Here is a 27,203-nt window from a genome sequence, read left to right on the forward strand (position 1 = left end):
AATTCGTGATGCCTATAGAATTGGGTAACAAAGAAGCCAGACCTAACACCTTTTTCCATAAAGTACCCTGTAGAACATTAAGGTAATCGCCTTAATCCACGAGTGAAAGATCCAGCCCATACAGTAATACCTGGTAAGATGGAACATTAGGGTTCAATGCGAGCTGTAGGGGAGTTCCACAGAGATTCACATAAACTTACAAGTAAGGTTTCTTGATTAAACAATTATTAATTTAAGTCCTTTTGAGTAAGCCTTCTTTAGATGGGGCAATATAAAGCTAAAACAAATACACTCTGAAATACACTTATTTTCTCTAAATCAGCAAATACACATTTTGGATGGCACACAGATAATTCCTACACCCTCGGGTGACTTAAATCGCTAGGACAGTGTGGACATTCATATATCACTGTTGCATTTAGAGCAAAACTTGGGAGTATGTCAAAGAAAAAGATTAGACTAAAACAAGGGATCTCACAAATATTCTGAAGCAGGTAAGTACATTTGGTAACCCCCAATGCAAAGTAAGTTAGCCCCTTCCTGGAAGGAAGACAAAACACAGAGGGAAGAAGTTATTCAGGGAGCCAGGCCAAAGTCAATTGGACAAAGGTCTAGGTGAGCTGAAGCAATTCTTGCAGGTAGGTAAGACTTGCACAATGTTTTAGAAGTCTTTGTAGAAAAGAAGAAATCAAAGTAGGGCCACACGCTGATTAAGCTTGTGAGGTAAAGAATCGGTTAGCAACTCTACAGAAGCAACCAAGACCAGTCTCCACTGAGAACAAGTGAGGTTACAAAATAAGGGAAGGTCTCTTAGACTTTACAGTACCTTTTGGTTAGAAGAAAAAACGTTCTAACTGGCTTCTGTTCCTGTGCAGCTCTGCAGATCCTGTGTTCCTGGGCCTCAGTCGTGGGGACAAGCGGGAGGAGGTCTGGAGGACACCTGCAATGGGACTTGGGGCGACAGAAAAGGACCAGCTTCTATTCATTGGCACGTCAAGGTTGCAGCTCCTCGCGTCTCAGCAAATAGCACCACTGCAGACTTTTGGCTGTTGAGATGGGCTTTCCTTGCATCTGGGGTCCAGCACTCTGTTGTGGCTCATGCTCGGCCAGTCCTGCTTCCTTGGAGTCCGTAGAAGCTTCCTGGAGCTCTTGGCCAACTTGTAAGCAGCGCTCCCTGGCTCTTCGTTTTCGAGCAACTGCAGTAGAAATACAACCAGCTTCGAGAGGATGTCCAGGTGGCTTTCTTTGGAGTTGATTGGTCCCACCAACTCAAAGGGAGACGTCTCCTTGCAGGGCTTCTCTAGTAGAGGCGAATTCGGAGCTTCAGCACAGCAGCAGGGCTTCACCGGGCAAACCAACAGTCCAGGAGTTGCAGCAGGCGTCATTTCCAAGTTCTTAACCAAGCGAAAAAGCCTCTCCTTTTTAAGCAGGTTTCTCCCATTCATTCCAGCCTAGCTGTCCATCACACAGCAGGGTGACTGTCCTTGCCGGACAGCCAGTCGTCCAATTACCTTTGGGTGCATTCCTGTAACCAAGTGGATTAAGCACAGAGTTTTGGGCACCTCCCTGGCTTCCTGCCCTGCAAGACACGCTGGAGCCAGGGACGAACTTCACTTGTGAAGCCTGTCAAAGACTGAACGAAGGGACCAAACCTGGTTTGGCGCGCAGAGTAATCTCAAGAAGGACCTTTCCAACAAGAAATGGGGGGGGGGGGTGAAATAGAAGACTGGGGCCTTTTAAGACTATTGTAACAGCCTTTTTCTAAATCTACTTGCCTCTACTCCCTGGGATCGCATCTCTCCAGCTCTGAAATCTCTCCATTGGCTCCAATTCAAAACCCTCTGGATTGTCCACAAGGCTTTCTGAGGCCTGGGTCCAAAATACCTTCAGCTATCCCTCAAATACCTCCCCTCTCGAGCTCTTCGCTCCTCTACCTCCAACTCCCTCAGGGTGAGTCGTTTTTCAAAGAAACGAGCTAGGGGTTGATCTGTCTTCGGCTGGGGCCTCCCTCGAACAGCCTCCCTGCCACTCTAAAACTTGAGGCGAACCATCTCCAGTTCCGGAAGCACCTCAAGACCTTCCTCTTTGCTTCTGTCTTCGCTCCCCCTCTCCTCTGCTGATCTGTTCTCTTGGCACCGTGCACCTGGCTTCCTTCTGTCGTCAGAGCAAAGGTACCTGCTCACCCTGCCACCCTCCCGCACTGCCTCCGTGACACCCCTTGCACTGGGGTCTGTATTTGTACCCATACAGTCCTGTTCCCCCCTGTTTTTCTTCCTGCACTTATCAGCCCTACCCTGTCTGCTGCCTTAAACCCAGCACTTGCCAATTGCTGGCTGCACTACACCTGTTTATTGCCTTTATTGGTTTCTCCTTTTCTCTGTACTTTCCACTTCTTCCCTCTTCCACACTTCCCCCTCCCCCATGCACTTGCGTTTTCTCAATGTCACTGGGCCTAGCAAGATCGTTTTTGTTCTCCCCTGTTCCCCTCCCTTGCCTTGTCGCGCTCTGAAACACTCGTGTACGAGCTTGTTAGAAATAAAATATCAATTTAGACAAAATGGGCACCCATGGGTGCTTTACTGCAGCTGCAATTGCAACCCGTGGGAGAAACACAATGGTAGGAATAAGGAAACCACTGCCACCAGTGTTAGGCAGAGTTTGTATGCAGTACTCTTTGGGACCATACACACAACTATGACTACAGGTGTAACCAAAACCAACCTTTGGTATAAGTCTGTACTACAGTTTTTGGTAGCGTAGCTGAGCAGCCAGGCTTATCTCAAGAGAGAATGTGAGCTGTAAGGATGTTGGAGAGGTCTACAATCATAGGTATTCAAATAAACTTGCACTCAAGGTTTCTTGGTTAAACACCTATTAATCTATTCAACAGTCAGTTATAAAACCTTCACTAGAAAGAGGCAATCTATATCACACAATAATATACTTCAGTACTTTACACTGTATGGGTCTGAAGCATTTAAACTACTTTCAAGTAGGACCAAAATGGCATTCACAATACTTTGAAGTAGGAGCAAACACGCATAGGTTAATTTAAACAAATATTTACAGTTACTTTTACAGTGCAAATAGTTTGAGTTAAGTCAGAGGAGCCAATTCAATAGGTTAGGCCAGAGTCAATGGGCTAAAGTGTTGTATAGGATAAAAATAGTTAAACGTAAAAGGCTTTGCCAAACTTCTCATATGTTTGGTCACAAGCCGACTAGGCTTGCAAGTTGCAAAAGTTCCAAGCACTTTTGCAGTGAGGGGTAGGTTCTCCTGTTCGGGTGTTCACAGTACCTTACAATGAAGACAGATGCAGCTGAAGACTTCTGTTCCTGGCCGTTTCTGCAGATCTCGCTGTTCCTGAGCCTCCGTCTTGGGTACAAGAGGGAGGACGTTGGGACTCCTGCACCGGGACTGGTCAAAGCTGGCACTTAGTAAATCTTCAATTCCGGTAGCTGTAGTTAAGCACACAAACTGGTGTCACTCTGCCTGGTTATTCGGTTTCCTGCAGCACTCTGGGGAAAATACAACCAGCTCCGAGAATGGTATTCAGGTGGCTTACGAGTTGATTGGTCCCACCAACTCAAAGGGAGAAGTTGTCCTTGCAGGGCTTCTGTGTCGAGATGAACGTAGCGATTCGAACCTGCAGCAGGGCTTCATTGGGCAAATCAACGGTCCAGGAGTTGCAGCAGCTGTCCTCTTCAAGCTCGTCTTCGGTTCTTTTTTCCAGTGGTCGACTCTGCCTGCGAAGCCAAGAGACTCGCCTTTTATCCAGTTTCCTCCCATTCATTCCAGCCTAGCTGCCACTCACCCAGCAGGGTGGCTGTCCTTGCTGGACAGCCAGCCAGTCACACCAGAGTGCATTCGGGTCTCATAGGAGAATAAGCACAGGGAGTTTCAGGCACCTCCTTTACTTCCTGGCCACATCAGAGACACTGGTGCTAGAGGCGTTCTGCAGTCGTGAAGCCCGCCAAAGGCGATGGAAAAAAGGACCAAACCTGGTTTGGCACGCAGAGCAAAACCCGAAGGACCTTTCCACAAAAATGGTCAAAGACGACCGGGACCTGTTTTTACAGAGGGGGCTCAGACGCCATCTGGAAAAACATGGCTCCCGCAATTTAACGCTACTGGTGTTAGCAGTCGGGAAAAATCATGGTAGTTTGTTGTAAAACCACTGCCACCAGCCATTTCGATAGGAAAAGGTAGCATTTGACTGTTACATTAGTATCTAGACACGGGATACTAGGGAACCCCTCCAACACTCTATTGTAAGATAGGGTGTGTTGGGGTCTAGGAATTTGAAAAGACTAGTAGTCAATATAACTTTACATTCTCTGGGAAACAGTTTATCCCAGGGAAGGTATGTAAACCTTGGGACAGCCTAAAAGGCTTCCCTGTATCACTGCACTGAGGGTGCTGTGACACGCATGAAAAGATGATGCCTATAGAGTTGTCTAAAACTCCATAATCGAAGAACACGAGTAAAACACATCAAAATACATCAACAAGTTGGGGGGGAAGGCTCGCACTCTCTCCGGGTAAAACCTCAAAATCCAGCAAAGTTGCTGGGAGTCTCTAATGTGAAGGGAATTGGCAAATATATGAGCATTCTCCTTGACAACTTTCTTAATATTTCCAGATCATTAAGTACCCTTTTGGGATGGCCCACAGACCCAACCTACGCCCTTGGGTGACTTCAATAGCTAGGGTGCTGGAGACATTAATATATATGTTGCATTTAGTCATTTAAGAGTAAGTCAAAGAAAAAGGTTATTAGAATATACAAGAGACCACAAATATTCTTAAGCAGGCAAATACTTTCAGATCCCTCAGTCATTCAGTGGAACAGGCTAAGCCAAAGTCAATGGGCAAAAGTCTATATGAGCTGAAGCACTTCCTTGCAGGTAAGTAAGAAAAGTCTTTGCACAATGTTTTAACGTCTTTGCAGAAAAAGAAAAATCACTGTAGGGCCACAAGCCATTGGACTTGTGAGTAGTAGAAGATGCAAGAAACTGTAGAGCAAGAGGTAAGTTCTCGCAGACTTTTACAGTACCTTTTTGTATTGAAGAAAAAGTGCAGCAGATGGCTTCTGGTCGTGAGCATCTCTGCAGGTCTCACTGTTCCTGGGCCTCAGTCGTGGGGACAAGAGGGAGGACTTCTGGGGACTCTGGCACTGCAATGGGACGGTCACTGCTCGCAACCGGCAATCTTCAAACAAGTAGCTGTTTGGTGTTTCAGCTCCTCGCCTCTACCGCAAATGGCAACACTGCGGTTCCTGGCTGTCAAGATGAGCTTTCCTTGCTTCTGGGGTCCTGCACTCTGTTAAGGGGGTTCAGGCTTGGTCAGTCGTGCTTCCTGGGAGTCTGGAGGATCTTCCTGGAGCTCTTGGCCAGCTTAAAAGCAACACACACAATCTGGTGTTCCCCCTCCTTGGCATTTTTCGGTTTCCAGCAGCAACTCTGTGGAAATTCAACCAGCTCTGAGAGGATGTCCAGGTGGCTTAATTTGGAGTTGATTGGTCCCACCAGCTCAAGGGTAGAAGTCCTTGCAGGGGCTTCTGTCGATACAAATTTGGAGTTTCAGCATAGCAGCAGGGCTTCACTGGGCAAACCAATGGTCCAGGAGTTGCAGCAGGCATCTTTGTCAAGTTTTTCTTCGGTTCCTTCGTCCAGTGGTCGACTCTGCCTTCCAGGCCAAAAGCCTAGCCTTTTATTCAGTTCTTTCATTCCAGCCTATCTGTCAGTCACCCAGCAGGGTGGTTGTCCGGACAGTCAGCTGGCCAATCACTACAGAGTGCATTTGCGTCTCGTAGGAGACTAAGCATGGGAGTTTTGGGCACCTCCCTCACTTCCTGCCCACCCCAGACACCCTGGATCCAGAGGCAGGCTTCACTCATGAATCCCGCCAAAGGCAAAATGAATGAAGGGACCAATCCTGGTTTTGGTGTGCAGAGTAAATCTCATGAAGGACCTTTCGACCAAAGAAATGGTGGATGAAAAAACAGGGCCATTTTGACAAATTGCACCCTTGGGTGCTTTACTGCAGCTGCAAACGCACCACGTGGTAAATACACACCACGATAGTTAAAGGTAAACCACTGCCACCAGCCATTCAGTGAGGAAAAGGTAACATTAAAAATGTTACTTGAGAAGCTAGACAAAGGGGATACTACGCAACCCTCCTGCACCCTATTTTAAAATGGTGTCTGCCGGGTCTAGAGTTACAAATGTAAGTAAAGTCAGTTTCACTTTAATGCTTTGGTAAACAGTTTATCCCAGAGAAGGTGTTTAAACCTTGGGAAACCTGAAGTACTTCCCTGTGCCACTGCACTGAAGGTGCTGTGTGACACAATGTAAAAGATGCCTGTGGAGTTTGTCAGACTCCAAAACCAAAAGAAACACAAAGTTCAGATATCACATTAGGATGCATGAGTGGGAAGAAAAGGGTCTTGCTCTCTACAGGTAAAAAAAAATCAAGTCCTCAAAATCCAGCAAAGTTGGTGGGGGTCTCTAAGGTGGAGGGGATTTAGTACATTTCTGAGAATTCTTCCTAGCAACTTCTAGGGTTAGAAGAGGATCCAAGGGCTTCACAGAAGACACCCTAGAAGGATTCTAACAGTGGGGACTGGGTGCACTGGATGAGAGGCCTCTCAATCACAGAAAACACCCCACAGCTACACATAAGTCCGAAGATTTAAGGTAAGTACATGCCTATGCCAACATAGTACCTCAGCATTGACGATTTTGCAGCAGGAGGACTTTATGGTCTGCAGCCAAATACCCAGTCAGAGGATTCCTTGTCGTGGTGACTGAAAACTAGAACTTTACAGCAGGAATCAATGAAGGCTCTAGGCAAGGTTTTCCTCGCGGCTGAATGCGGTCTGCGGATTTGGCACCTTTTCAAGGAGCGCAGGCTAAGACAGAAAATCGCTGTTGAATTCTTGTCGTTACAAAGGGCCGGCACTCTGTTGGGACTTTTTGGACTCGCTTCGTCTCTGGAGATCTTGTGCATCCTGGTGGAAGTTTCACTGAGCTTCGGAATTTGTAAGACTGTGCACCGCAGTGTCTGGAGGTCCCAGGGTATTGGGGTAATGCAGTAACGCAAGGTCGCAACAATGCGTGGGATGGCTCAAAATGCAGGTCATCTTGAGTCTAGTGGGTCTCACCAGGCTCTGGGTCATCGTTTCCAGAGTCCCCAGGTCAATTGGCAGGAAGGGCTGCAGCAGGCTCCGGTTACACAGCAGGCTCTCCTGTCGCTGGAAATAATTTCAGCTGCTTTTTCTTCATCCTTTCCGGTTCCAGTGGACGACTTCTCTTCAGCTTCCAGGTTGGCAGTATTTGACAGGAACTACAGCACAACCTCTGCATTCTCACCACATTTTACAAGTGGGGGGGGTCTGGTTGTCAAATCGGGACAGCCCTCCTCCAACCCCCCGCCCCCCCCACAACTGGGATTTGTCCCCATTCAGGCAAGAAGGAAGACAAAGGGCTGTGGGGTTTTGGACTCCTCCCTCGCTGCCTGCCCTCGGACTGGAGCCTGGGTGGACAGTCAAGGGGACTACCGTCGAAGATTGAATTTACACAAAGGAATTACCCGCCCTGGATGTAGGGGGAAGGAACAAGAAAGGACAAAAATGGTGAAAAGACAGGTGCCACGTTGGTAAAATTAACGCCCTTAGGTGCCTTTACTGCAGCTGTCCACACAGCCCGCAGTAAAGGTGCACCAAATGAATATAAGGTATCACTGCCACCAGCCATTGAAGGTAAGCTTGTCACTAACAGAATTGTTTGTGTGAAAGCATACATTGGGGGAATGCAATCACTCCACATAAGGTTGGGTGTGCTGGTTTCATAAAATGTAAAAGGGATTCAAAGATCCTTTCTACCCTTGGGAACTGTAGTTCACCCAAGATTAGCATAAGTAAGTTGAAAGAGCCCCTAGGGCAACCCAGCAACAGGCACTTACTGCCAATAAGTTGTTAGAGGATAATTTATAAAGACACTATGGGGAGTCAAAATAAATTACACCCATAAAGAGTAAATGGTTCTTTTGGTGTTGAAACAGGTTCCCACACAGAGGTATTAATCAAAAATATCCCACTACTAAAGCAAAATGTTTTGGGGTTGACCCAAGTCAGGAAGCTTTACCAGTGTTAGGCAGAAACCTGTGCAGTTCCCTTAGGGACCACTGCAAAAGATTTAGGACTACAGGTGGTTGGCAGTAAACCCAGTTGGTAGCAGTCTGTACCACCCAGATTTACCTGGTAGCTGTGGCTGAGCAGTCAGACTTCTCTCAAGATGAGTTAGGCAGTATATAGAGTGTACAGAGATACAGTAGCACAAGTAAACACTGACCAGAGCTTTGGTGTAAAAGTATATAATTATTTAAAGACACACTTGTAAATTACACTAGCACAAAAAGTTAAGTACATTCAACAGTCACTCTTATATATATAATATATATAAATATATCCCTAATTACTTATTAGACAAGTCTTAGTGAGAAACACCACTTATTTTCAGACAGAGGTGAGCGCTTAAACTAAGATGGCACTCTAAGTTATAGTAAAAGGGAGGGAAAAGGCAGAGTTATGAAAGCACACAATTTCAACACTTTTCAATGAACCACAGAGAGGCAGGTTAGGCAAAGTCTACGGGAGAGCAAGGAAGTTGAAATGCCAGGCCCACTCTTAGAGACAGCAAGCGAAATGTGTCCAGGATCACACAGTGGGGTTATGCCCAAAGAGTCTTTGTAGCTAGTTCACGAAAGATTGAGTTAAAGTCAGGAAAAGTTAGTTAACAGGCCCCAGGCTAACCCAGGTTAGAAAGTCGAGGATTTACGGTCACCCTGAACGATCTGTCGCAAGGGAAGCCAGGCGGGACACAGTACCTGAAATGGGAAGAACGCACCAGCGGGGGCAGTTGTTCCTGGCAGCGGGTGCAAGTCGGTGTTTCGTCAAGAGGAAGAGGAGGTCTCGACGTGGAGGAAAGATGAAGGTTGTTGCACTGCCAGGGAAGAAACCAGCCGTGGAGTTTTCCGGTTACAAGGTACTACCCTTTTCTTCGCGGTAGTGGTAAACCGTGGTATTCCGGTTGCCGGGGTGCTTGGCACAGGCAAGGCGGCCCCGGGATGGTCCAGGAAGGCGAAAAGTCAGGCAAACTGGTTATCCCCACCAGTCAAAGGAAGTCTCTCCGGACTGGAGATCTCCTCTGTCGTCGGGAAAAGTGGTGAGACGGTTCAGCAGGGCTCCACCGGTGGTGTCATCGTTGCAGGTCGGCTTGGCTTCTCCCTCCTCCGATTCTTTAGGTCCTGTGGCGACTTCTGAAGTTACAGTCCCCAAGGCCCTGCTTTTATGCAGAAAACCCCCATTCATCAGTCCTAGCTGTCACTCAAACATGCTAAGTGGTGAGCCGGGCGGCTCACCACTGGGCCAATCACACCAGAGTGCGACTTGAGTTGCCAAGGCAACTCAGTCCAGGGTGCCTGAACCCCCCCCTCCCACGCCCCCCTGTGGTACCCAGAGTGGTACCACTTTTGGAGGCTTCTGTGGAGAAAAAGTGGAACAAAGGGCTTGGGTTGGAGTCACAGAAGCAAACTCAAATGCCATTTTGGAACAGTGTTTCGGGAAAAAATACCAACCAGTGAATCTATATTAATTTAATAAACCGGTGGTATGTTCGAGGCTATATTAAAAAGTGGTAGCCTCGAACAATGGGAAAATCCCATAGGAATATATTTGCGGTCGAATATAAAAAGTAGTATCCACTGCCACCAGCCAAAACTCCGGTCGGGGGGGGACTGGACAGTGCCCCCTCGAACAACAGACCCCGGGGCAATCGAATTGCTCCAACCAGTACGTCCACAATATGATGGTTTGTACTGGTTCTGTTCACAATTTAAGACTAGTAAAGCCAATGGTGACTTTACATGCCCTGGGAGACAGTCAGTCCCAGGGTATGGAGTCTGTTTGGGGGTTGCTACGATACGCCTGGGTTACTGCACGGAGGGTGCTGTGTAACCCACATACCAAAAAACACATGAAGCCCTATGGGGTAAAGGACCCCATAGCCCATAAAACACATACAAAGTCAAAGGAACACCTCAAATCATGTCTAAGAGTGGGAGAAAGAGAGTCTTACTCTTAGCAGGAGAAAAAAATAAACCCCAAAAATCCAGCCAAGCTGCTGGGGGACTCACTAGGTTTGGGAAATTAGCCTCTACAGAGAATTCTCCCTAACAACCAGTTCTATGAAAATCTTACCCAACACTAACATTGTGCATGTTTACTGCAGTGTGAACCCTCAGCTGCAGTATACCACCCATGGTTGACAATTGTCAAAATGGCCCTGGTGTTTTTTTCGCCATTTCTTGTTTGTGAGGTCTTTCTTGGGTTTTACTGTGTGCCAAACCAGATTTAAACCTTTTGTTCGTTTTGTCTTTGGCGGACTTAAGTACTGAAACCTGCCTCTGGCTCAATCGTCTGGCAGGGCAGGAAGCAAGCAAGGAATGTTCCTGAAACTTCCTGTGCTTGGTCTCCTGGGTTACAGGAATGCACCCAAAGGTGATTGGCTGGCTGTCCTTGGAGAATAGCCACCCTGCTGTGAGTGACATGCTGCAAATGAACTGGAGAAACCTGCATAAAAGTCAGCGTCTTTTGCAAGGAAATCTGAGTCGACAACTGGATGACGGAACTGAAGCAGAGACTAGAAGAGAAGCCTGGACTGTTGGTTTGGCTGCTGAAGCCCTGCTGCAGTGCTGAAGCTCCAATGTTCGTATCGACTAGAGAAGCACGGAACCGACTACTTCTTGGCTTGGGTTGGTGGGACCAACGTACCCCAAGACTAACTTGAACGGAACCCCTCTCCCTGCTGGCTGTACTTCGCTTCGGCTGGAGCGGAGTGCCAGGGGACCAGAACACCAGGAACAAGTGCATAGTCTTTAAGCCAGCACTGAGCTCAAGGAAGATCCTGAGGACCCTCCCGAAGCTGGGTGGCCTGAGCCACCTCAACAGTGCTGGACCCTAGAAGCAAGGAGAGCCTTCAAGGTGTCCAAGAACCACAGTGGTGCTCTTTGCTGGCATGCTGAAACAGCGAAGTGCTGTTGATCTGGAGTAAGCCCATTGCCGCCGCAGACCTTCGAACTGCAGTGCAGGTGTCATACAGACGTCCTTCCTCTTATCCCCACGACTGAGGCCCAGGAACTGCAGGACTTCAACCAGAACCGAAGCTAGTTGGATCCTTTTCTTCAGACCTAAGGTACTGTCTAACTATGGGTGTTTTCCTCTTGTTTGTAGCTTGCTTGCCCTTACTGGAGACCTGCATTGGCTGCCCTTTGCAGAGTTGCTTGCATCTTTGCTTTCTCACAAGCATCCCAGACTGTGGCCCTACATTGATTCTTTTCTACAAACTTCATATAACATTGTGCAAGACTTTGTGCTATCTACCAGAATGCCGCAGCTCCACTAGACTTTGTTCAACTGACATTGGCGGTCCTGGCTCCCTGAAGACTCTTCTTACCCTCTGACTTTGTTTTTATCTGGCCCTCAAAAAGTCATACATAAGTTACTTGTATAGCTGGCAATGGTTTGACCTATACTTCATTGGGGGATTGTAAAGTATCTGCCTGTTCAGAGAACTGTTACCCTTTGTTTCCGTCCTTAACCTTTCCCTTTTTCCACAATCCCAGTATTGCATTTAAGTATTAAAATGATAAATTTCTCCAGCATGGGGTCTGGCATGGATTCACATGCTCATGAATATTCCCCGTCGTCGGGCTGGGAATCCTTGGTAAAGAAAAAATCAGTATCCGTTTCGTTTCTGATCTGTCTTTCTTAGTAGTAACCAATCACTGATCTCTGGGTCATACTGCCCCCAACCAATGACTGCCCTCTCCCTAAGCCCCGTCTCTGGCAGCCATCCTCAAATTTTTACCGCACGCTCAAGTGTTGGGAGTCCTTGTGATTAGCTCTCGAGTTTTTTACTGCGTTTTCATGTTTTTTCAGGAGATTTTCTCATTTTTTCGGTTTAATCGAGCCTCAAGCTCCACCATTTCTACTTCCGATAACGGGGACCCGTTTCGGAATTCTCTACGCCCCGCAAGGGTGAAGTTTTCGTCGTTTATACTTCTTGGAGGATTCCGGAAGATCTGCGGCCTACCTCAACGGACATGGCCCAGGACAAGGGAAGCTCGACGCCCGGATCCAAGCTGTTCAGGTGCTGCCCTGGATGCGGATTACAGAACGTTTTCAAGGAGGACGAGCATTCGCAATGTCTCTACTGCCTCCATGAGGACAAGACGCACGTGGAGAAAGACTGTGCGTTCTGCAAGAACCTTTCGGAACGGACCAAACAAGATCGTTGTTCCCGCCTCCTGGCTGGAGAAGGGCACAGCAGGCGAGAAGGCGAAGAAGTCTGAGCGGGTTTCTAAGTCCTGTGAGGGCGCCCCGGCGACAGGGGCCCAACAGAAGGCCAAGCACCGCGAGTCCGCCGGCACTGGGAGCACCGAAAGGTCGGGCTCTTCGGTTGCCAAGCAGGGTGCTACTTCCCCGGCACGTTCGACTACGAGCCAGTGCTCTGGCTGGCTCGTAGTCGAACGTACCGGAAGAGGAAGTCCGAGAACCCGGGTAGGCCGCTGGAGCGGACCTGGTCGATCTCGAAGGGGGAGCGAGGTGCTGACCCCCCCCCCAAGGCGAAGGCCCAGGACGCCCCTAAGGTGGTGAGGGCCTTGATCCACCCGGCAAAGGCCTCTACCGAAGTGGTCGCTGCGACCCTGGCAAAGCCGGCTGAGACTACGCCTGTGGAAACGCCTGCCGGGCCCAGAGTATCCCTGCCACCGCGGAGGGAGTCCTCTTTCCAGCCCGCCGCTAAGACCCCCGTGAAGCCCCCAGCTGAAAGAGGGGGGGGGGCCAGTGGACATTAGACTCGGAATCAGCCTCTGAGGAGGAACTGGTGGAAACCGAGAAGGGCCTCAACGAGAGGTTCGAGAAGATTCGATCCCAGGGGGCGGTCCCTGCTGACGTGATCGAAGATAGCAACGACGAACAGGTCCCAGTGGAACGGTCACCCCGTCCGTTGCAGCCATTGTCCGAGCCCCAAGATAGCTCGCCGGCCATTTTGTTGGCAATCAATCCACCGAGATGAGGACGAGATTACCACGGACCCCGACGGAGGATCCAGAACCAGGCCCGTCGGGAAGCCCTCCTAACAAGCGGAGGAGAGTCCACCCCGCTCTGCCCTTCGTGCCTGCGAGACCGGTGGACCCCTCATCCCCCTCGCCGGACCCTAGAGAGGATACGGCGACGGATACAGCGACTGTGACGGACGATGACAGCGGCGATGACACAGCAGACATCAGTCACCCCCCCCCCCCCCCCCCAACCCCTGCGGGGGTCTCCAGCCAACGAAATTGGCTCTTTCCACGCCCTGATAACCAGGGCATCCGAGCTCTTCCAGCTCTGCCCTGAAGACCAGAAAAAGGAGGGGTTTCTGTACCAACGACGAGAGGCCAAGAGGAAGACAGTCCTCGCGGTGCCTTTACTCGATGACATCTGGGAGGAGGGGCTTGCTGTCCTCAAGAACCCTTCCATGACACCTGCCAAGAGGGACAGGTACGAGAAGTAGTACTGAGTCTCCGATGCAGCCCCCTTGTGCCTCAGGGCCCAGCCCACGCCAGACTGTCGTCTCGGCAGCGGCTAAGAAGGCAGCGGGTGCGGCGGCTTCAACTTCTACCTCCCTGCCAGACAGCGAGGGCAAGAAGTTGGATTCTATGGGACGACCAGTCATCTCGGCGCCGACGACGATTAAGGCGGCCAATGCCTTAGCGATCGTGGCCCGCTACGACAGGGAGCTCTGGTTCAAGATAGCTCCCATGCTAGACTTCCTGCCTGATGACAAAAGGGCGGAGGCCCTAGAAATTCTGCTGGAAGGCGAGGTGGCATCGGATCACGCCATAACTGTGGCAACGGACATTGCCGATACCGGATTTCACCAACTGGGCAACGGAGTTTGCCTCCGACGACAAGGATGGCTCAAGGTGACACTTTCGCCAGGACGTCCAGACCAGGGTGTTGGACATGCTGTTCGACGGCAACAACCTTTTTGGTAAGGCGGTGGATGAGTCCCTACAGGCCATCAAGACCGACTCGGAGACGGTCCGGGCCCTGGGGGTACTTCAACAGCGGCGGCCCTTTCAGAGCTCCGGAGGTAGACAGGGTGCCTACAAAGGATCCAGCGGTGGCTCCTCCACTTACCACCAGGCGGCCCGCTCCTCTTCCCAGGAGGCCCTCAGAAGAGGTCGCGGCAAGCAAGGGGGTTCCCGCCGCCAATGAGGCCAAGGCGGCAAGGCCGCCTCCAAGCAAAACTGACCCGTCCGGGTTGTCGGGCCCCCACCAAAGCAACCCGGTGGGAGGCCGGCTGACTAAGTTCGTCAGCGTGTGGGAGTCCATCTCCACCGACTGTTGGGTGTTGGACACCCTGGCCAACGGGCACTCGCTGGAATTCCAAAAGAAGTGCCCTTGCATTCCTCCCGTGGCCAGGAAGGAGAATTGCGTCCCTCAACTACTGTCGGAGGTAAAGGCGATGCTCAAAGGTGCCATCGAGCTCGTCCCCAGAGGGCTCCGGGGCTCCGGAGTGTACTCAAGGTACTTCCTCGTCAAGATGAAGACAGGTGGTTGGCGCCCCATCCTGGACCTGCGTCGCTTACACAAGTACATCAAGGCGCAGAAATTCAGGATAGTCTCCCTCAGCACGTGCTGGGACAGCTGGAGGAAGGCGACTTCCTATCGTCTTTGGACCTGGAGGATGCTTACTTCCACATCCCTATCCTAAAAAGGCACAGGAAGTTCCTCAGGTTCGTGGTTCAGGGACGCCACTACCAATTCAGGGCCCTATCGTTCGGATTAAAGTCGGCACCCAGGGTTTTCACCAAGTGCCTGGCACCAGTGGCGGCGCGGCTGCGTCTGCAGGGATCCACATTTACCCCTACCTGGACGACTGGCTAATCCGCGCAAGGACAAGGAAGCTCGCCGTCGAACACACGGCGAGGACCGTCCGGTTGCTCACAGAGCTGGGGTTCGCCATTAACTACCCCAAATCCCACCTGATTCCATCGCAGATGGGGCTGTTTCTGGGAGCGAAGCTCGATACAGTGGGGAAATTGGCTTCCCCTTCAGAGGAGAGGACCAAGACCATCCTGGGCAAGGTGGGGCGCCTGCTAGCCACGGATGTGGCCAGGGTGAGGTCCATCAAGTCCCTCCACGGGATGATGTCCTTATGCATCTACCTTGTACCCCTTTTCAGACTTCGGATGCGTCCGCTACAGGAGTTTCTCGACGCCTGCTGGCTCCAAGCGAGGGGCTGGTTCGAGGACAGGATCCCTCTCGACGAGGAGTTCCATCGGGCGATCTTTTGGTGGGGCATCCGTGCTCACCTCACGACAGACACGGAATTTCAAATCCTGGTGTTTCAGGAGACGTGACAACGGACACCTTTGGAGGGTTGGGGGTGGGGGGGGGCACACCGGAGACCTCCACGCAAGAGGCCTTTGGCTCCTGGAGGAGAGGTCTCTCTACATCAACGTTCTGGAGCTCCGAGCAGTGTTCTGGGCTCTCAAGTCGTTCCTTCCGTCCCTCAAGGGCAAAGTGGTGAGGATCTTCACCGACAAAACCACCACGATGTTCTATAGACTGAAGCAAGGAGGCACCAGATCCCCAGCCCTATCCAAGGAGGCCCAGGATCTGTGGCATTGGGCTGTCGCCCAAGGGATGTTTCTGGTTCCCTTCCACCTGGCAGGAATAAAAAACACTGTTGCGAACTCACTCAGCAGGGAGCTGCGCTCGTGCTGCAAGTGGGAACTGCGCCAGGACCAAGTGGATCGACTCTTCCAACGATGGGGCAAACCCCAGATCGACCTGTTCGCGACGGCGACAAACTCAGTGCCAGAGGTTCGCCAGCAGGTTCCCACAGCCGAGGAGCATGGGCGATGCTTTCTCATTCCCTTGGGACGGCCTGTTTCTATACGCGTTCCCTCCGTTGCTGCTCCGCCTCATCAACCAGCTCAAGAAGTACAGGTGCAGGATGATCCTTGTCGCACCAGCGTGACCGAGGCAGCTCTGGTTCCCGGACCTTCTGGACTTGTCAACGTCCCCACCAGTCAAGCTGCCGGCGGACGCGGATCTTCTCTCCAGAGAAGGAGGCGCCATTCTCCATCACGACCCACAGTCGCTGAACTTGCAGGCCTGGCTCCTGCAGCACTAGAGTTTGGAGGGTACAATATCCCGGCTGATTGCAGAGAGGTTCTTGCAAAGGCCAGGGCGTCCTCGACTCTCGTGTTACGGTCATAAGTGGAAGAGGTTCTCGGTCTGGGGCCATGCACAGAAGATTAACCCTCTGCGGATTACAGCCCCTCAAGTGCTGCCGTACCTACTGTCGCTGGCCAAAGCTGGATTGGCTCACGCCTCCATAAAAATACATCTGGCTGCCATCTCCCGATACACCCGACTACAGGACGGGCGTCCTTGTGGTCTCATGGTAAAGGAATTCATGAAGGGACTATTCCGATCATTTCTGCCGGTGAAGGCTCCTGCCCCGGCGTGGGAGCTTAATGTGGTGCTGACCAGGCTCATGGGAGCCCCCATTCGAGCCTATGCATTCGGCGCCTTTGAAGTTCCTGTCATGGAAGACGGCGTTCCTCGTGGCCATCACCTCTGCACGACGAGTGGGAGAGATTCAGGCCCTATCTTGCAAGCCTCCATACTTGACTTTTCATGACACGAGGGTAGTGCTGAGGACGCACCCCTCCTTCATGCCCAAGGTGCCGTCGGACTTCCACCTCAACGAGCCCTTGGTGTTACCAGTTTTCTTTCCGTCGCCTTCGACGCTGGCCGAGAGGACTTAACATTTGCTGGATGTAGCTAGAGCGCTGAAGTTCTACTTGGACCGCACAAAGTTTTCGGAAAACGTCACAACTGTTTGTGAACTTTGGGTCTGTGAATCCAGGGAAGGCTCTCTCGAAGACTTCAATTTCCAGATGGCTCTCCGGTTGCATCATGCATTGTCACCGGTTGGCAAACCGACCACTGCCCGGCCGTCCGAGAGCCCATTCGACCAGAGCGATCGCTGCTACCACGGCGTTCCTGTCTGGTGTGCCCCTGCTGGACATCTGCAGGGCTGCTACGTGGAGGTCGATGCACACCTTCACAAGATTCTACTGCGTCGATCGGGGCTCCAGGGAGGAGTCCAGAGTTGGCCAAGCAGTGCTGCGCAACCTGTTCGCTTAAGGTGAGCCTGGTGAGGAGGTAAGGGATGCTTAATGTTGAGTTGTTTTATTGCTTAACGTTGGGCCTGTTGCCACCTCCCGTGGTTGTGCATGTGTATACTGCTATGTATTCTATTCATGAGCATGTGAATCCATGCCAGACCCCATGCTGGAGAAGGAACAAGTTACTTCCCTGTAGCTGTTGTTCTCCAGCATGGGTCTGGCATGGATTCACATGCGAACCCTCCCACCCCTCTGCGGCTCTTCACTTGGTCATACTGCCACTTGGCGTGCTACCAAATCTGAGGATGGCATCCAGAGGCGGGGCTTAGGGAGAGGGCAGTCATTGGTTGGGGGCAGTATGACCCCAGTGACCAGTGATTGGTTACTACTAAGACAGATCAGAAACAGAACTGATACTGTTTTTTTTCTTTGCCGAGGATTCCCAGCCTGACGACGGGGAATATTCATGAGCATGTGAATCCATGCCAGACCCATGCTGGAGAACAGCTACAGGTAAGTAACTTGTTCCTAATGTCCAGTGTCCTAGCTATTGAAGTCTCCTCAGGGTGTAGGAAGTTTGACATCCCAAAAGGGTATCCACTTTACTGAACTGAAGGAGTGTATTTCTGAAGTGTATTTAATTGTTGCTGTTTAGAATTCTCAAAAATGTGCTAATTACCTTCTACTTTGGAGACCCCCAGCTCTTTTGCTGTGCTTCAGGACTCTTAATTTCTAGCCTGGAGTGAGTGAGCCCTTTTTCTTACCCTCCTGTAATTGTGATTTAGACTTTTAACTTTGGAGTCTGCCAAATGCCATAGGCATCATCTTTAAATTGTGACGCACTGCACCTTCAGTGAAATTGACTTTACTTACATTTTGTAATTTTCTAGACCGACCCCTCCAGCACCCTATTGTAAGATAGCGTGTGCTGGGCCTTGCTCCCTGAATGCCAATTGAGTTTGTCAGACACTGCAACCAAAATAAAGTGTACACAATCGCATTAAAACACGAGTGTGGAAAAATGTCTCACTCTCTCTGGGTTAAAAAGATCAAGTCCTCAAAATCCAGCAAAGTTGCTGGGGGTCTCTAAGGTAGAGGGGAATTAGCAAATTTCTGAGAATTCTCCCTAAGTTATTTTCTAAAATTAAGTGTATTCTGAAGTGTATTTGTATTTGTTGCTCCCTTCTGAAGGCTTATTCTAACTTGACTGATACATTATTTGTTTAATCAAGAAACCTTGTGTGTTTATTTGAACAAGTGTCACTGTGAATCTCCAAGTCTCCTACTGCTCACATTGCCCCCCCCCCTCCCCTCCTTGCCCCTTAGCTAGTCTGGCTGCTCAACACGCTACCAACCTGTGTAGTATAGACTTATTCCAAAGGTTGGGTTCCTATTGCCAGGCGGTCACGGTTAATGTAGTGCACCCAAAGGGTACTGCATAGTCTTGCCTAACACTTGCAAGAGGGCAAAGGGAGGAGTTGGGCAGGTTGAGAGAGGCAATTGCAGTAGTCCAGCCTGGAGAGGGCCAGAGCTCTGGAGACAGTTTCTAGGCGAAGGTGAGGAAAGAGAATGTCTAGGAGGAGGTGCAGCTAAAAGTTGGCCGCCTTGGCAATATCCATGATGTGAGGCGAGAAGTAGAGGAAGGAGTTGATGATGTCCCACCTCCATTTCTGCACCCTTACATACCTCTTAACGTGACTGGTTTGCATGCACAGACCCTTTTGTACTAGTTGGCACTAGTTTTTAGTGATCCGATAAACCTCTGCACTTGCCTTCCACATAGTCTTGTATATTTTTGGGAAGTTATTCAATTAGCACTCAATAAATTCTCAGATTGTCCTTTTTTATTTTCTAGATATAATGATGGGAATGGGCTATTCAAAAGATGAAATCCAGGAATCTTTGAGCAAAATGAAGTATGATGAAATCACAGCAACATATTTGCTGTTGGGTAGGAAATCCTCTGAGGTAAGTTATCAAAATGTTTAAGGTATGTGTCTCCTCGGTGTCTGTTTCAGTTGGCTTGTATTCATGTCGCAGCTGTTCAATGCTATGTCTAGCACTTTATTTGAAATTAATGTTCCCATGGTTGTTGAACATAGTTTCACACCATATAGTGGTGACCTTTTTATGTATATATTTCTGATGCTTGTGAATTTTAGTCACATACTGTTTATATAGTCCCACATCTAGTGGTAATCGCAGAGTATTGCAAGGATAGAAAGGGGACATTGACATCGGTGTGCTTTTAACACTATCCCTAACATGACTTGTAGCGTACCCAAGATCCCTCATGCATCAAGGTCCATCAGATTGTTTTTTCCACCAAGAAAGCTGGTCGCCTTATGTGGAGCTCGAAAAACTGCTATTATAACATTTGTACATGACAGTCATTTTATTAGTCCCCTTCGACTACTTCACAGCCAACACCAGAGACCGTGTAAGACAACTCCAGACTTTGGCGGCTGGTGCTCCGATCCACCGTGTGGCATCGGCCCTCAGGCCAGGCCTACACAGTAGGGAGAGTGGGGTCCGTGGCTGTTTCTTTTCAAGAATGCATTTCCTTCTCTCCTCCTTATCCCTTTTGGTTTTGCTGTTGCTATCAACCTGAGCTATGGACAGGACACCTTTTTTAAAAATTTTGCCCTTTTTGCATCGGCAAGTATCCCTGGAATGATGCACATCGGCAGTGTAATAAGTGTAGTCCTGTTGGTCTGGCAAGCTTTTATGTCCCAAGACGTCAAAAGATCGACGAGTGAAACGCTGGGCGGCCTACGCCATGCAGCAGGTAGATTCCCCTGCCGCCAAAGGCGCCTCGAGTGACTAGGATGTGAGCGACAGCCGTGGCTCCGATACAGAGCCCATTGACCAATTTTTGGAGCATCAATGCTCTGAGGCGTCCATCCCTAGCCCCGACAGACAGGACACCAGTCCTGCTATGCGGAGTGTACATTCCGGACGACTGGGACGTGCACACACCACACAAAGGAAAATGCACAACCCCCGGGCCGCCTCAACGGACTCTTCGGGACCACCAAAGATGCCAATGGGTACGCCGCTATCTTTGATGGAACCCACTGAGCCTCAGGGTCGGCCACCCTCCCGCAACAGTCTAGGCGGCATGCGTCCGGGCACTCATGTCACTAGGGCGTCAGCACCAAATCTTAGTGCGTCAACGCCTAATGTTTCGGCAGTGGCGTAAACTGCGACTAAGCCAAAAGGCCCGTCGCAATCTCTCCCAGACATGCTGGAGATCTGCAAGAGTCTCGCAATAATCATCTCGGCAGCAAACAAACCTAGAGACACGTTGAGAAACACGTCAAGAGGCTCAGGAAGAATATTCTGATGGTTCAGCCCCTGTCTAAGACTGTCAGAAAATGCTCGACAACCTAAAGACACAAGGCCCAAGAAAGAGCCGGTTCCACCTCCAGACCCCTCTGGGTCATCCTTATGGACCAGGGACAGGTCTGAGGGGTTAGATGAATAAACTTTCTAAATTTGTGGATTTATCATCCCTAAAAGGACACGAGAGGAAGACTAATATCCTACTGGGCTTGGGGCCTTTTTCTGGTCGGTAGCCGTTGTGTGCCGTTGTGTGCTGTTGTGTCTGTGTTCTGTTTTTGGAATGTAGTGAAGTTTGTGTGGATTGTTGTGCTATAGGGTTGTGGTTGGTTAGTTTGAGAGGTGTATGCAGAGGGGTGAAACTGTTAGTGGATTGGCTGAATGGCATGCCAACCTTCAGTTCTATATGGGTGTGGCACATGCCAACATTCACAGTTCTCTCTAGGTGTGGCACATGCCAACATTACCAGTTCTGTCTAGGTGTGGCACATGCTAACATTAACTACCCTGTCTAGATGGCGGCGCAGCCTTATGTTCACTTTTCTATCTAGGTGTGGCGCTTGCTAACTATCGGTATTCAATCTAATATGGCATTAGCTAACATTCGCAATCCTATCTAGGTGAGAGGCAGGTTAATGTTTAGAGTCTTAAGTGTGGGATATGCTAACTTTCAAATTCCATCCGAGTGGCACAATGCTAGTTATCACAGTTCAGTGGTAGGGTAATTTAGAGTGGCCGGGCTTTCTGGAGTGGAGTAATGGCTCCACTCCCCACCCAAGCCACACTTACAATTGGTGTCTGCAGGGGAAGCCAGTGAAGCCAGTGGAAACCTACAGACTATCTGGAGCCGCCTCTGGGGGAGTTGCGCTTTGCCTTGGGGCACTTAGCCGCAGGTGCTGCCGGGCAGAGGGCTGCCCAGGGAGGATGGGTTTGGAGTAAATGTCTGACCAATCAGGTTGGTCTCCCCACTTTGAAAGGCTTTGAAACTCCAATCAGGATCACATGGCAGGCTGGGAGTGTGAGGGGTGGGGAGCCGGGGAAGCTATAGTATGCATGGATGGGGCATGGGCATCAAACGGGCACCCACATGGCAAAAACTGTCCCGGGAGGGTCGTCGCGAGCAGCCTCACTCACTTGGGGCTCAGGATGGCAAAAATCCCCTCAACATCCAACCACTCCCCATGAGGTGTTTGATCTAACAGAACCAGAGACGACCCCTCAGGACCTTTATCAGGGTGAGGATCCCTTTGGGGAACCTCTAGACAACTCCCCAGATTGGGACGATGAACAACCAGTGGGTGAGGCAGCAGGGCTGTTGCTGTCCACTGCCCCGGATCCAGAGACACTGTGCATAGATCTTCCCGCTTCACTTCCCATCAGACAAGCATCTCCCATCGATGACCAGATGGTATTCAATGCTATCCTTAAAGCAGCTGAACACTTTCAGATTGCCACTCAAGAGGTGGTGCAAGACACTAACTTCGTAGAGGATATTTCGAAGGAGAAACCCCCTGCAAGCCAGGCAATACCTCTGTTAAACTTCATCAAGAGGCGTGTCGCCCCCTCTTTGTTGACTCCATCACAAACAAGGGCAGATAACCCACAGGTAGAAACATTTTCACCCCTCGCCTACAGACCCTCTTTACATCCGTTGTCTTATGAGTTGATTGGTCCCAACAACTCAAAGGAAGAAGCCGTCCTTGAAGGAGCTTCTCTGTCGAATGGAGTTTTGTAATTCGGACCTGCAGCAGGGCTTCATAGGGCAAACCAACGGGCCAGTGGTTGCAGCAGACGTCCTCTTCCAGCTTGTCTTCGGTTCATTCCAGTGGTCGACTCTGCTTCCAGTCCACGAGACTCACCTTTTAAACAGTTTTTTCTCCCTTTTCATTCCAGCCTAGATGTCACTCACCCGGCAGGGTGGCTGTCCTTGCCGGACAGTCAGCCAGCCATTCACGCCAGAGTGCATTTGGGTCTCCTAGGAGACTAAGCACAGGGAGTTTTGGGCCCCTCCCTCACTTCCTGCCTACCCCAGATACTCAGACGCCAAGGGTGGACTTCAATCCTGAAGCCCGCCAAAGGCATAGAGACAAAGGGACGAAACCTGGTTTGGAGTGCAGAGAAACTCTAGAAGGACCTTTCCAAAAAGAAATGACGAAAAAAGACCGGTATCTGTTTAAACAAAGGGGCTTAAGGCACTATCTTGAAAAACATGGCTCCTGCAATTTTAGCTACTGGTGTTCGTGGTTGGGAAAAATCATGGCTCGTTGTAAAACCACTGCCACCAGCCATTTCGATAGGAAAGGGTAGAATTTGACTGCTACTTGAGTGTTTAAACACAGAGGATACTATGTAACCCCTCCAGCACTCCATTGCTAGATGGTGTGTGCTGTTTCTATGAATTTGGAAAAGGCTAGTAAAGTCAATTTCACTTTGCATTCTCTGGGAAACAGAAGTTGATCCTAGAGAAGGTATTTGAACCTTTGGGAAATCAGAGAGACTTCCCTGTGCCACTGCACTGAAGGTACTGTGTGAGACAATGTAAGGATGCCTTTGGAGTTTCTGACTCCAAAGTCAAAAAACACAGAGCACATCAAATTAAAAGTACAAAGTCCCAAAGTTCAGCAAAAGAGCTGTGGGTCTCTAAGGTGGGTGGAATTTAGCACTAAACTGAAAGTTCTCCAATTTCTTCATCATGATCTGTGGTTTTTCTTGCTGCTTTGTTGGAATGGCCGTTGTGATTATGAATGGAATGATGAGTTGGTCACTCCAGAGTAGTTGAATTGGGGGTGCCGTGGTGATGAGATCCTTGTTGGCGAAGATTACATCAAGTGTGCCCTGCTGTGTGTGTTGCTCCTTTGACTAATTGTTGTAGGTTCATGGCTGCAAGTTGGGCAGTTGATTATTTTTGTGGTTTCTTCATCGAACCAGATGTTTAAATCTCCAAGGATGATCAGATGGTTGTACTTGATGGCTAGGGTGGTGATTGCTTCCGTGAAAGTCGCATCGTAGGTTGGCTGTCTGTTAGTATGAATTTAAGGTTTGGTTTGGGGTTTACTGATATTAAGGATTTGCATTTATCGATATTTAGTGGGTCTTCCTTTTTGATGGCCAGTTGCTCTTTGTGGATGATCGCTAGTTCCCACCCCCACCTCTCTTTTGGATTTCCTGTTTGCTTGGATGAATTTGAAGTTTTCAGGCAGTTGTTGAGGGTGATCTTGGATTTGTCGTCTAGCCATGTTTCGGTTACAAATAGGAGGTTGTATATTTTGGTTGAATGTTTGAACATTGACCTTGCGTTTAGTTAGTGGATTCTCCAGGTGTGATTTCGTTTTGGGGTTATTTGTTCAGGTTTGTAGTTGTCCTGTCATGGTGTTTCCGTATTGATGTTGGTAGGATGAAGAACGGTGACAGCTGCTTCTTCATTGAAGCAGTCCAATAGGTTGATGGCAGGGCTGATCAATCTTGGTGCGATGATGCTTGGTTGAAGATCAGCGATGGCTTCTTAATTGAGTCACATTGTTAGGTTGAAGGTGGCATTGTTGTCGGGGCTTCGTCGTGTTGTGTGATCTATTGTGGAAATAGATGGTGCCCATTTGTTCTTGTGATGTAAGGGGTAATGGGGTTGGAGTCATCCCACTCTACTTGAGTGCTCCCGTCTTTTTTCTGGATGTTTCGGGAAATTCTTTGCATGTCTTGAGGTTTCTGTGTTGAGGTGTTTGTGTTCCGTGGTTGTTGTAAGGTGAGGTATAAGGATTTTTCGAGGGGATTGGGCCCTCCGACGTATTCCATATCTGACAGTGATCACCACAGCTGTGTAGGGATGTAATGGTATAACAGTATACCGTTAAAGATACTGTGAACAACTTAATTGAACAATAATAACCATCATTGTTTATACCGGTATACTGTTTATACCGTTAAGTGTGCTTTTCAATCTGATTTGGAAAGGCTGCAATAAGCGAGTGCTGCGCATTCTTGGTCCTGCACTGCTGGATGTGCCATCTGCCAAAGGGGCCTTGTTTGGCAGACAAGAGCATAAGGAAAGGGAGGTCACATTAGTAAATGCAGCTTTGCTGCTCTGACAGCTCTTTCTCTGTCATCAGTAGAGTCGGGTCACAGATCAGATGACTTTGCACAAATTGTGTTGAGAGCTGTCCAGTGCCTGAACCTTTGTGTTCCCCATGCAAAACTGATCACGATAAGCTGACTAACTGGCTCTATAAGCATACCGGAGACTCCAGTTCAGACTCTGCCACATCTGGATTTCATGGGCAAACTAATATTTGAAAGGCAGCACACAGATTTTAAACATTTTCAGTCATGCTGCTGCGTGCTCTAGGTCAAATCTTTTATGATTGTCCCGATTTTCTATTTGCAATTACAAAACCGCAGGGTCATCATAAGGGTGAGCTGAGGGCCTGAACTGAAAGTGAGCATTTAATTTTTGTTCGTATGTAAACAAATGTAATAAAACGTTCAGTGACTTGCAAAACAGTGGCAACCACTCAGCCGACAGGAGCAGAAATGTATCAATTCAGTCTGGCCCGGTATCATGTGCCATTAGTTCAGTAAGTTAAGGTCCTACTGCACTAAGCAAACACACATTGGAACAGCTCTTGCTCTGGCTGTGCAAATTGTAAAAAAAAAAAGGTGGCCAGTGCAGTCATGCATATCAAATTACTCTCCCGAAGATTTAGAGTCAAGGAACTTAAGTTTCTCATAGTCATGGATCGGATAGCCATCCATTTCTGTTTTAGCTTGGAACTCTGGGATTTGTAGTTTTCCCACCAATTTGAAAGATGGGGAACTGCACATCCCAGAATTCAGAGGGAATTAACTGGATGCCCTTCTGATGCATGTCCACAAACAACTTTACCTCTGTAGACCAGGTATGGACTGGCCTTTAGGGCAATAGGCCCATGGCCGAACCAAAAAACGCAAAATGCTTGTATGGGCCAGTTTCATGAGTGACTTCACTATGCGGCTAATAGTTTTTACCACTGTTGCTGAATACATTTTCTTTTAAATGTACAATTTGCATCACATTTTTATCAAGTCTCCCCCTTCGGTACTATTCAGTGTTCCAAAAGAAATGAATTCCCATTTGCAGCTGTGGGCCACTTTTATGTTGGTGCCCGAGACAATTTTATGCCCCAGTCCGACCCTGCTGTAGACTGTGTGAACTCTGGGCCTAACAATGCTTACTGCTAGACTGCCCCCCCCAACCCACGGTCCTCTGTGTAGATTTGCCCATTGGAACTGGAGTTGTTGCCTGGCTTGATCCTTCACCTACCTGCCTTCTGGATATGGCACCGGACTCAAGCAGGCAGGACAGATTCTACATTCAATTTGAAGTATCCAGAGCAATGGGGTTGACACATTCCTTAAGTCTATTCTCAATTTGTGACACCACCCATGAAAGCATTCATCCCTCTGAACTCGCATCACAAGGGTCCTAATGCACTCAGACCTGGGAAAACGGTAATGATGGGGCTGTGGTGAGGTGGTGGTCTAGGCCATATTTGTGCCGATATGTATTTTAACTGTCATTTTCAAAGTATTATTTTTTTCCCCACTATCTTTAAGAAGGTAAATGAACATGTATTGCAAGAATCAACAAAGAAATCAACAGCGCCCACTACAAGCTGTCCTTTTAGGATTACATGGTCAGTGATGACTCCGACATCAGACCTTCATAATACACCAGGCAGATGGTAAACAAGATATAGTGATTAGATCACTATGCAACCTTTTGGTGTGTCTGTGTTGGCTATGGCATTTTGACAAACATGACATGGGCTTTCAGACCGCACATGAGTGACTTTTCTCCCTTTTTAATGGAATAAAGAGTTGTCAATACAAGCTTTGTCGCAGCAAGGAGTCATGATGCCCATGCCACGTGGTTCCAAAAAAATGCAAGTCGAGGGCAATTTTCAGAGCGATGACCTGTGACTGAGCAGCAAGCTCATTGCTCAAAATGTGCATTATAACACTTCCACTAGTCACTCTTTCATTCAAGGCGATCAACAAGTCAGCGCAATGAAAGACCAATTCTGCAGCTGCCTTAGATTCCTGGAGGATCAGCTAAATATGTGCAGATACAAGTTTCAAAATGCTACCTTGCTACAGCTGGAAAATCCTGCCTGCGTATTCGTAGGTTAACTAAAAGCATTGACTTACTGGCAAGTTAAAGAACTTCACATGCAAAAAGGCAATGTAAAAAGTTTTTTTTTTTTTTTGGTGCAAGTAGTTTCAGTTAGAGCTGTTTTTAATGCCATTCCATAAACCATGCGTTCCTGACACAAAATCAATAGGTTAGCAATAGGAAGAATAAATAGAGTGCCAAGAAGGAAAAGGATTTACTTTGGGTTGGCGGCTTTGGGATTTATATATTTATGATGGATAATGTTTTCTAAGCATAGAACCAGGGAAATCCCCCCCCCCCATTGTCATAGCATTGAATTTACATATAATAAGTAACACTGCAAAATTCACTCATCTCTGCGGGTATTCCCTTCTGCCATACCAAAGGGTAACATGTCTATGATTACTGAACACCTTTTGGCCCACAAGTAAACTAAAGGCTGTAACGTAAAGGAGGT

The 27,203-nt window shown here is 49.0% G+C and overlaps 1 protein-coding gene across 5 annotated transcripts in view; it reads left to right on the forward strand.

Annotated features, from left to right (window-relative positions):
* The window catches only part of MARK3 (microtubule affinity regulating kinase 3), a 606,883-nt gene that overhangs the window by 372,072 nt on the left and 207,608 nt on the right, over nucleotides 1–27,203 (forward strand). For all 5 annotated transcript variants that reach the window (XM_069638126.1, XM_069638125.1, XM_069638123.1 and 2 more), the window contains exon 11: nucleotides 19,115–19,227. In XM_069638126.1, the coding sequence (XP_069494227.1) occupies nucleotides 19,115–19,227 (113 nt within the window). The remainder of the gene's footprint in view (nucleotides 1–19,114; nucleotides 19,228–27,203) is intronic.

Source organism: Ambystoma mexicanum, chromosome 14 (assembly GCF_040938575.1).
Source record: "Ambystoma mexicanum isolate Mex_15411 chromosome 14, UKY_AmexF1_1, whole genome shotgun sequence".
NCBI classification, from domain to species: Eukaryota; Metazoa; Chordata; class Amphibia; order Caudata; family Ambystomatidae; genus Ambystoma; species Ambystoma mexicanum.